The sequence below is a fragment of the Mytilus galloprovincialis genome, chromosome 8 (assembly GCF_965363235.1).
Source record: "Mytilus galloprovincialis chromosome 8, xbMytGall1.hap1.1, whole genome shotgun sequence".
Taxonomy (NCBI): Eukaryota; Metazoa; Mollusca; class Bivalvia; order Mytilida; family Mytilidae; genus Mytilus; species Mytilus galloprovincialis.
In genome coordinates this window covers 56865225-56877470 of record NC_134845.1, presented here as the reverse complement: position 1 = coordinate 56877470, position 12246 = coordinate 56865225, and the positions used below count along the sequence as shown (strand labels likewise).

At 31.7% G+C, this 12246-nt stretch overlaps 1 protein-coding gene across 1 annotated transcript; it reads right to left on the bottom strand.

The window, feature by feature from the left end:
* Positions 1–1431: 1431 nt before the first annotated feature.
* Positions 1432–11158, bottom strand: LOC143042255 (uncharacterized). The gene is made up of 2 exons (XM_076214519.1): positions 11106–11158; positions 1432–4954 (listed from the first exon to the last, which is right to left on the bottom strand). The coding sequence occupies exons 1-2, from the start codon at positions 11110–11112 to the stop codon at positions 3975–3977; spliced, it is 987 nt and encodes a 328-aa protein (XP_076070634.1). The 5' UTR covers positions 11113–11158; the 3' UTR covers positions 1432–3974.
* Positions 11159–12246: the final 1088 nt, after the last annotated feature.

The following is a 12246-nucleotide window of genomic DNA, read 5'->3' as shown; positions in this document are numbered from 1 at the left end:
TAAATATCCGTTTTACTGTTAAGCGGGATATATCAGAAAATAAGCATGACGTGTATTTAGCTTTTTAAATTTTGAACGTTTAGGTCTTACTTCCTGCAATATACAATTTGAAATATAATACATAGTCTTTTTATTATTTCAACTGCAAATTTTACTGACATGATTTCTAACATGCCTTTTATACTTTCTAAAATTCTGCTTGATTCTTCCAGTTTAGAAGGGAGTTGTCGATTTGAATTTTCATTAGAGTTCAGTATCTTTGTGATATTCTTTTTGTTGATAAAAAAAAACTGTTTCCAAATTCCTTTAAAATGAGCTGTATCTTGCATGATTTGCGTTAGTTTGTAGCTCTGAACGAATCTTAACATTTAAACAATGATCCTTGTTTCAATATCAAGTTTTTAACGGTTCTGTTGAAGGAAAATTCAGTAAAGCGCTATCGAAATTTGATACATTTCAAATAATTGTAATAATATAGCATGTAAAAAGATATAACACTAGTATACAAAACAAAATTTCATTTTTCCTTTAAGTCATTTCACATCTGTAAATGTTAATGTTTGTAGCCGTTTATTCAATTAAATATCATTGTTTTCCATTTTAAAATGTAACAATCTCCCCATTGTGGTATTATTTCCTCATTTACTTTAAAATTTCAAAAGAATTTAAAGTAAAAATATTGAATTACTTAAAAACCGGTGATAAAACACCAATAAATGTGTCACTTCCAGTAAACAAAAGGTTAATATGAAACTACATTTAAAATTGGAATCAGATTTGTGTATCAATTGTCAAGGGAATATGATTATCTTGTCAATAGAAAGGTATGGAAAAATCAAGATTCTTATTTTCGAATACAAATTAAATTAGAAATAACAACTGAAAGTAGTTCTAATTACAATGGTGTTAGACAAATTCAACTCATTGCAATTAAAACAAAAATCACACACGATATTAAAGGCTCTATTTAATAATACTTATTGTATTAAAATGTACCTAGTTAGGATGTGTTAACGTGACCAACTAATACCTCTTTCTTCACCAATAGACTATTTTCATATTAACGACTTTTGCCTCCGGATTATATAATTTTTATGCAGGTTACTTTTCCTGTGGAAAGACATCCTAGTAATCGGTCAAGAAAGAGCAACCGAAATAAGTAAAAACAAACATACACTGTAAACCAAATAATTTTCGTGACGTGCGCTAGCGGAAAAATAAAACGAATGTAAATAGTCGCGAAATTTAAAACTTTGATCTTTCATTATCTACCTATATCAAGTATGTGCAGACCGTGCAAAAAATCGCCGCTTTGTGGGATAAAAAAATAGATTGTCTTAGGGAAGGATAACTACTACTTTGTAAAGAACCACTCTGATTCAAACAACAAATTCCCTGCAACTGACATTATCAAGATACTTAATTTCTTGTTTGAAAACATACTTTTTACGGTTAAAGGGCTTGTTTTTAACAATATATCTGCATTCCAATGGGAACCAACTGTGTATCCTTTCCTGCCGACTTGTACCTTTATTCTCACGAGGCAGACTTCATATAAAAGCTTCAAGGTAATAAAGAAAAGAAGTGAGTAATATCCTTTAATTTCACATTCATATATAGATAAATTTCTCTCCCTAAATAATTAAATTTCGGCAACTATGTTGACCTCATTTATCCAGTGAACTAAAGATAAAGGATACAACAGATACAGTTAAAGTATGCCTCATATCTTGAATAAAATATAGAAATTGACAGAGAGGGTCGGTTTAAAATAAAACTTTACAGCAAAAGAGCAAATTGTGGTTTTTCCTATAAAGCAACATTCCAGCAACACGTGCATACGGTGTATATATCTCCCAATATTACGATACGCCCTGGGTTGTTTTTCCTCTTATGATTTCCTTCATAACTGCAATCCCGTTCAATTTCCACGAATGTGATTTACCGAATAAGACTATTTACTGGGTTTGTAATAATATGAGCAACAAAACGTGCCACATATGGAGCATGATATGCTTACCCTTCCGGACCAACTGAGATATTGAAAACTTATATACTTGTATAAGTAGCAGCCCTCTATCAAGAAAATGTTAAATGAAATGCAAGCCCTGGAATATCGTGTCAGTTCGAAGATAGATATCCAATATGCATTCGCCTCTTGAATGTTCATACAAAGTATTGAAATGTTCACAATATGGGATGCAGGACCGATTTGTCGAGCCACTGACCCTATAAGACAACTTCAAGAAGTTAGTCAATATATGAGACATATACACACGATACAGCGGTATCTGCTTCATTCTTTATTTTCAGTTCAAAGGGATGCAGGCGTTCAACATAGTCACCAAACTTTGAATTATTTGGTGAAAGTTCATCATCTATTAGCAGGTTTAATGTTAATTCTAGCTTCTATTCATTCTACATCAATAGCAACCATCCTCAGATAAATGAAGAAAATGTTGACAGGAAGAGCAGCACAGTTGGTTCCCAACGGGAATGCCTAAGGAAAGATTTGATTTTTTCATAAAACTGCATATTTTTTAATTTTAAGGTGGAAATTGAACTTCAGTTTGCGGTATCCAATCATACACATATAATATTTCTTAGCCAAGATCACAATTGAAAGTGAGTTGACTACACCTTTTGGTCACACTGATTTCTGTGTTTAACGTGTAAACCACAGAAAACAATATGTAGTTTGAAAATCATATTGTAGCGTGTTTTGCTCTACTCTGTTCACGATATCATCTTGTTACGGGGGACGGATTTATAAACGTTGTTAAAGTTTCCGAATTCATGTTTTGTAATCTTCAATTGTAATTTGTCCATTTTTTGTAAAAAAAGAAACCCAGTGTTTAAACTAAATTTGAAATGCAGCTTTTATGAAATTAACGACAATGAATGATTGGAATTCTATGTAATTACGTATCACTCGCCAGTATCACGTGTACATGCAATATTGAAATAATAACTTAAGTGAAAATTTATGAACAGAGTCAAATTAGTCCAAAAAAAAAGTCTCTTTACGGCAGGATTGTCGGTTGGATCTATATGTAATTTAGCAGATAGTAAGTACGCTTGTCGTGCGGTATTAGTTTCACCTACAGTCTGTAAAGCAACACCAAGAAGATTATAGGCTGCTGCTTTTGCGTCCATATCTGCATTTAAATAATTGTATTCTGTAACAAGTTGTAGAACTTGGAGGGCATCCTGTCATTGTCTGGCATCATTTAAATTATAATGACAAAGAAAACAAAGAAAACAGGCATAAACTGAAGATGGAATTCTAAGCGGGTTGTAATCTACTTCTAACAGTAGTTCATCTGGTATTAATAGAGAGTTTACTTCAAATCTTATATCATCTACAAGAACATATTTCCACAAATGAACAATACTCTTCATCTGAAGTGATTTCAGTTTGAACAGTCGATGATGAATGTCCAACAGTTTTATGTAAGGGTAGAGTTTTTCAAAGGTACATTTCGATATACAATCCCTTATAATTCGTACAACTCTAGTATATTGCTTTGTTTTATAGAAGAACGAAGCTAACATTAGCCACCCAGATACAGCGTCATGATAGATATTCTTTAGCAGAGTACTAAGACAGAATTTGTACTGTTGGTATTGGTTTTTATTATTACTGTATGCACTGTTAAGTTGAATAGACTGGGCAGGCACTGCACTCATTATTGACATGTAATATGTATATATGTATTTCATGGAAGATTTTTTGCACTAAACTGTTTTTTGTATTTTTCTAATTAATGAGGAACTATGCAATATTTTGAAAACCCCTCGAAAAGAATTATTTGCCAATTGCAGTAAGGTAGAACTCGTTGTTTTCTCAACATCATTTATATACAATGGGTTCCGTTCTATGTTGAAATACTGCATTGATGCACAAAAAGTGGATACTTGATCTGAAAACAAAACGCATCGCCAACCATAACTATGCAATGTATACAGTTTTTCTAAAAGTATTTTACATGTTTTACGAGCACGGCCCTCAATTTTATTCTCAAACATATTGTTCTCTGGAATGAAGTAATGCGCAAAAACTGAATACACAACGCAATAAATGAGTCTGTCAAAACATTGCATAAAACGAGGTATAAGTTTGTTAGGTTTCCATGAGGATAGTGGTAGTTCTTCAGAGATCCAGAAAATAATTGTTTTGAGGAAATAAGAGCAGAGCAATTCTTTACAGAGTCAGTAGCTATTACATCTTTTAAAAGAATTTTTATCAGAGCATAACAACATAGTTGGGTGTGAGTAAAGGTATGTACTAACATTTTTTCACTGATTGAAAATGATATTCTCCATTCTAAATCCTCTTTTGTCGACCCCTTAGTCCTAATTGGTACAAAAAGGACACCGTGTTTGATGATACTTTGTTTGACATTATTACTCGGCCATGAGTTGGTAGATCTCGTTATCCATTGCACTGCAGATGATATCCACGATTTACAATGTAAACATTCGGCAAAGTCATATAATCCATCTTTGTCAGATACACATAGTCCATGAATTGTATAGTCCATATTTTTGGTCAGGATGTCTTCTTTCCATAATGAGCTAGATAGATAATACTTATCACCTAGTTGTACACAGTTGTGATAAGAAGTACACCTACTGTCTAGTCTCAACTGAGTAAATCCAGGTTTTACATTGTCTGTATCCATTAGCAGATATGCTGAAATTGGATTTAAACGGGGCTTCACATCATAAACCTTTATATTTTGTACGACATACATAACATCCAAATCACTGCCTCGCATATCAAGTCCTTCCCCATAACTTCCACTTGTTATACTAATCTCATTTTTGTGAATTGACAAATCATCCCTGATAGCGTTCATTAACCTGATTTGTTTAACATTATCTTCAGTTCCTACTATACTTTGACACATGTACCTATATAGTTCTGTTGATAAATTTTGTGTGATGTGATCTGTAATCAGAACAAAAAAGTGATTACAAGTATAAGAAACAAAAAAATATTTTAAACGAACATTAGAGTTATTGCACACTGTATGTACATGTTGATTATTTCACTTGAAATGAGAATCCAATCGTAGTGTTACGTGTGACACGCCTATCATCTAAATTAAAATTTGCAATCAGTTAAGATTTCGTAAAAACAGGCATACTAATACTTACATCTAAAATGACTGCCTTATATTGCCGTAGTACGGTTCGACATTTAGATTTTGTTTCTTAATCTACGGTGGTTTATTTGTAAAGGATATTTAAATGTCAGAAGGATCGATTTCTTTGTATGCTGTTTCAAAACGACAGTGGTGTGATTTTAAAACTTAAAACGACAACTTATTAGGCAAGAAAATGCTAAGGAACAAATATGATTGTCTGCAGTAACCTTAATATGACATAGATATTTACCAATGCAAAGACATAACGTATCAAATATACATGTAAACAACTGAAGATTATTTAGCAAATTATAAGAGAAAGGTAACCTGTCAAAAAAATTTTCCAACTTAACATCTCAATAATGCTTATTATGTAAGTTACAGAAGGGAAAAATATAAAAATATGTTTCTGTTTTGTTTTTATTTTGATTCCTTATTATTAAAGACTCTTTTCCTTCACTTTTTTTGAAATAGTCATTAGTACTTCCGCAATCATGGGTATTTCCGTAACAAACATTTTTCTTAAAGTCCTGTTTCATAGAAGAAAAAAAACAACACATAAGCAAATTCCAGATATATTTTCAAATCAACGACATGACATTTTTGAGTTTCTATTACCCACAAAAATGAATATTTTAATGATTTTAATTGTAAAAAATGGTTCGTAGCATAATATTTCATTGCTATTTCCACGTAAAACTAAATATAATACCTACATGTATGCAATACTTCAACCATTTTTATTGTTCCGAAGTATATCCGTAACATAGGTTTTCGTTTCCTTTTTTTCACGTAAAACGCGATCAATCAAATTACGAATACTAAATGTACTTTTTTTGTAGTTGGATATTGTTATTGATTTCCAATGAATAATATTATTATAATAAAACAAAACATTTACTACGTTATTAAGTATTGATGTAATAAAAGCCACAGCCCTTTATTACAACAAGGCCGAAATAATGTTTAAAAATAGATAATCTCAATAAGCTTTATTACAAATAGACAAAAAAAAACATTGCGTGTTTAATGGTGTGAAGTTTTTAAACTAGCTCAAACTTATTTGTCTTCAATATTTTCTTTTAATATACAATGCGTACTCTTAAATCTGATATATTGTAGTGTAAATTAACTCAACTACAAATGAAAAATAGGTAATGGTTTGTCATTTTCTAAGCGTATTTAAAAGAAACAACACATATTTTTGACAGTCCTGTAATGTAACACTAGACTAGTATCAAGTGTGCATGCAACATTCAATTGATTATGTAAACGCAAAATCCTTCTTTCATTATTAATGTTATTGTTTTGATGCAGTTGGAATTTTTTCGTGACTCTTTTATGCAAATTCAACTCTTGACGGCTTTTGAAATTTTATTTGGTTTTGAGAAAAAGGTTTTAATCATATGAAACCAGTGACTGGTGAAAACAAATGTGTATTCAATTCGTGAACCAATGTTTATAAATCATAAACTTAATATTCTGTGCACGATTATATCATTTTTACGCAAACATATCGTATAACTGTCAATTGTTTTTCCTCTCTGTCTGTTATGTTGTGAAACTATGGCAGCTAATTATTTGTCGTGTTTTGAAGCCGTAGTTTACCGATTGTCACCTTATAGTAAACAATCAAACAAGAGGCATGGATATTGAGCACGTGTATAACATGTACAATCAGATAATAGTTAAGTTCAATAAAAGATCCATGCGTATTGTAATAACCGGATTTTTACGAGAGGGGTCACGCTAAGGTCACACGTATACGGAAATTATGTCGGCGAATTGCTTCCTGAAAGCAAGCAATTAAAAAAGTCAACTTCTTCTAAATGTGGACAAATCAAAGAATTTTCTTCAGAAAAAAAGTATATGTACATAAGTTTTATAATGAAAACTATCCAAACATATGCATCATTTATTTTTAATTTGAGGTTTCATATGACTTTAATGTCATTGGTTTTCCACATGTTTGGCAATGTTATGACAGTCCCGGGTTTGTTTAATAAGGAAATATTGTAACTATTCCAATATTATTTTTAAAAATGTAAACCTTTTGGTACTTTGAAATGAGAAAGGTAGTATTCATATATCAACAGATATTAAAGCTGCTTTTCAAATTTCAAATTTCAAATTAAATCAATAAATGTTGTTTATCTTTGAAAGGTAAACGCACATTATTGATCTTCAGATGTAACTCTTTGGCTAATTGTTAAATGTAATTAAATGACATATTCTACCAACTACAGCTGTTAACTAAACTTAACTAACAAAGTACACGCAATGGCGAATTAAGTTGTTTTAAAGGTGTAAAAAAAAGCTTTTGTTACTTATTGAACACGAGACACTTCTTTAATATATCTGCAGACATGGATTAACTGTGTATTGGTCGAGCGTAAAGACTTAAAGAATATAGATGAAAGTTAATGGCACGACGTTGTCTTGGAGTAAACACAAAAAAAGTTTTAGAAAAAGGGGCGAAAGATACCAAAGGGATATTCAAACTCATAAGTCGAAAATAAACTGAACACGCCATGGTTAAAAAGAAAAAGACAAACAGACAAACAATAGAACACAAAATAGAAACACTAAAGACTGAGCAACTAGAACTCCACAAAAACTGGGGGTGATCTCAGGTGCTTCGGAAGGGTAAGCATATCCTGTTCCATATGTGCACCCGTCGTGTTACTCATGTTTGTACAAATCCGGAAATAAGTCTATTTCGGTAGGTCACATTCTACAAAAGGTGACTGGATTGTAGTAACGACATTATGAACATATCCGCTATCATCTATGAAACGCGTATTCGAAGAGACATTATTCGTGGTATCATACGACAAGTATGCAGTTCTTATGACTTTATAAAATAAGTAGACTTGATATGATTTCCAATGAGACAAATATCAACCAAAGTTCAATTGAAGGGGATGTAAGCAATTATAGGCAACCGTACGACTTTCAACAATGAGAAAAACTCATACCGTATGGTCGGCTATAAATCGCCCCGACATGAAAAATATGACATAATCCAATTGAGAAAACTAACGGCCTAATTTTAAACAAAACAATTTACGAAAACAGAATATGATAGATATGAACCAACGGCAACCACTGAACAACAGGCACATAAAGATTGTGGCGGGGTTAAACAGGCGCCAAACCCTCCCCTTACCCGGTCTTGTGGTGTACCAGTACAGCATAAGAAGAAACTATAAAAATCAGTTGAAAAATGCTAGTATGTGCCTGTCCCGAGTTTTTTTTTATATAAATAAGACCGTTAGTTTTCTCGTTTCGAATTGTTTTACTTTGTTTTATCGGGCCTTTTATAGCTGACTATGAGGTATGGGCTTTGCTCATTGTTGAAGGCCGTACGGTGACCTATAGTTGTTGGTGTCTGTGTCGTTTTGGTCTCTTGTGGACAGTTGTCTCATTGGCAATCATACCACATCTTCTTTTTTATATATTTACTCATCAGATGGATACAACAAGAAATACATCTAACAAAAACACAGAGTGGACTTGGACGGGTATTTATATATTCCAAACAAAAAGACACTCTGAGAGAAGCAGCAGTTACTGGCAGCAGCTAGTTCAAAGCCAATAACAACTTACAAAAAAAAATCATGTATCTAAGACTAAAATATCAATCAGTACGCATACAACATCTGATTTAGTGTACAGACGTCATCAATAGTTAAAGAAAAACATGATCCTGTGCAATGCCTAACTATAGGTATCGACACTTTGTAGTATTATGAAAGTACATATGTGTACTATTTAGTATGTTTTTATTTTACTGGTAACAAAATAAATATGTAAACACATTAAAACAATATTCAAAGATTTAATTACAGTGTTGAATAGGTATCCTTTCAGAATAATTTAATCTTTGGAGGATTTTAAAGATTAATAATTTTACCCGGATCGTATCTAAATTTCTAGGCTCGGTTTACAACATCACCGTACATTTAAGATGATCTATTCCGTTTGAAATCAGTTTTCTACAGGTACAGCCAAACATGCAGACCAAATCGTTGAATCTAAGAAAACATTTAGTAAAGGTTTTAAGTAATTTGTGGTAACGGAATATCTGACTTTATAATTTACAAGTAGTACTACATAGATTACGCTTATTTAAATCCAAAACGTCAGGACAGACACGAACATAGCGTACAAGTTGTGATATAAAAACAACGAAAGACGGTGCCAAAGAACATCACCATCCGAAAAGGAAAAATTAACAATCGAGTAGAAAAATTATCCCTTTTTTGTAAAGTTTTGTGTAGAAATTCAGGTGTAATACGGAAATATCTAAATCTAGGAGAAGAATTTACTGCTGCTGATATTAGAATCATTCAAAGTATGTTCATTTGGGTAAATTTCAGAAGTAAAGTTAGAGAATTCTTGATTATTTCACGGAAAACAATTATTAAGATAACGGCAAGTGTTGTTGGGTTCATCAATTAAAAAAAATAGTTATCAACATATGATCAAAGGTACAAGAATTATAACTTTGTACGCCAGACGCGCGTTTCGTCTACATAAGACTCATCAGTGACGCTCATATCAAAATATTTATCGACCAACCAATTACGAAGTTGAAGAGCATTTTAGACAGTGCTTTACTGTGTTTGGTCATAAACTGTGATTCATGACAGGAAAGAAGGAACAAGTCTGCTATTAAAGGGGCAACTTATATGCCCATAGGAATACCTACACTCTGTCGATAAACTTTATTGCTATAAAGTACAAAACTGTTGTCAAGTAGAAAATTTAGTGCATTAATTAACTTATCACACCTCCAGTAAGGAAGCCTATATATTTACCTTTCTCATCAGATAAAAGGATTTTATATGAGTTACAGCAAATAAATTTGCAACCAGATTTATCAAACGACCATTTAGTTAGATAGGAAAACGTTGCATATTATTAGATGCATTTCGGTTTTCAATTGATATTTATCATTTAATTTATCTTATATGTTTTTGTCCTTGATACTTCTTAAACATCTTAAAGGTATACCCGTTCAATGCAGATGAACATGATAAAAGACAATTTGTAACAAATTCTTACATTTCAATGTTATGCAAATAACGAACATGATTCACTTCCTTTTTTTTTAATATAATATCTAATTTTATTTCAATAAAGCCTTATATTTTTACATAAAAAATAGGGGCTCTAGATGAAATAGAATATATATAAACATAAACAAAATAAAGATAAGATGCGCGAACAAAGGACCAGCAATTTAATAATTTGTAAAGTTTTATAAAAACGAGGACATCGCGCTATCTTCTTTGGACGGTTTGAAATTTAAATACAGTCAAATATTCGTTTCAATTCATGCTTGGTAAATTCTATTTATAATGAAATATTACTAATCGAGAGCATTTCATTGGATGTTTAATGTATCATTGTGTATTGGCTAGGCAATTTCCGCCGCGTGGAGGCTAGTTTCAGGAAGTCAATTTATTCCGGTTTGTTTCGATTTTATTATGGGTTTTTTTAAATCATTTGTCGGTGCATATTTAGTATAATAATTTTCTAAAATCTCTTGTTTTCCAACTTTAAGTCGTAATCTGAAGTGAAATTCGAAAAAAATATAAAAATTAAAGACATTCGGATCACTTAAAGATGTCAACCCGATGTCTCAATGAGCCTGGTGACTAGAACTCATAGTAAATAATAGTTCAACTTACACATGTTACACCTGCACTTTAACTTTAGCTTCAAATCCAAGCAAAATTGGAATTGTACTCAATTAAGATCAATTTCAACTCAAGTATGAATATACCTAAACTGCGAACGTACACTCGTTGGCTAGACATATTCATTCATCGATATATAATCATCCCTTTTGCTAATCAGTTACGTTTGGAAACTATACTGAGTTATAAATGTACAACTGCATTTTAAAGATTTGAAGAAAATTATACATTAGTTGTTACCTACCTGTCATTGTTATTATACTGATGAGTTTTGTTCTAACGGGACGCGGGTCTGGCATACACAATTACAAGCCTGGTAGAATTGAATATTTTTTGCTAAGCTCATTTATATTATAGTGTGAAATAGGTATTTCCGTAACAGTGATGTTTCGCTTCCGGCTCCTTATAAGACGTAACAAAACATCTGAATAATACTTAAGGTGAACTTTGCCAGTAATGATTAGTTTATCTCATGATTTGATATGAATTTGAAACACACACCATATTGCTACGTAAAAAAGACATAATTTAAAACCAGTTTTCCACATATAACTTCCGGAAACAAACATTAACGAGACGTAAATTATGAAAAATACTGCTTCTTTTTCAATCACTCTAGACTTTGTCTCGAATAACATAACATATGTATGAAAACACAACTTAGATAACACCCAGAACTAAAAGTTCATAATTAAGAAAGTATGCATCAATTGAAAATATTGTTTGTGTGAATTTAAAAGTTTCACTGTCTTAAAAAGGTTTGTTTTTAAGTTTCTCAATGCTGGTCCTAGTTAATGCAGAAATTGTATGTTATATAACCATATATTTTTTTCTCCCAAAAAAACAAATTTTAGATATCATATCTAAAAAAGCGAGAGGAATACTTTCAGTATTTGCTTTACTGGCAGTTTACGGTTTTACAGGAATATTTTGTTACTTCCAAAATCATTTTAAAAGAATGTTCGGGTTAAAAAATCCATTAAATTGACGATAGTATTTTATTGATAAAAAATATTCTTGAACGTTTCTTACATACATGTAGAACTTAAAGAAACAAAGATTTTCGGAAAATATCCATTTTCCCTAGTAAAACTAAATGTCCATCTAAACAGATATATTGGAGACTATGTCTAGTTTTAAACGGGTGTGAACAATCTTCACGCACACACAATGACCCCCAGATTTACTTTCAAGTTATAATACCAATCTATATGAAATTTCTCCTATTCTTTATTAAAAGCCTATACCCCTTGAGATCTGACACCCCGAGCGACACTGTATACATTGATAACAAAAAACTAGCTTTTAAACCAACTCATGTTAAGTAAGAAGCTGGTATTTGGTTATATTCTATGTTATGCATTCAGTTTGTTATATAAATGATA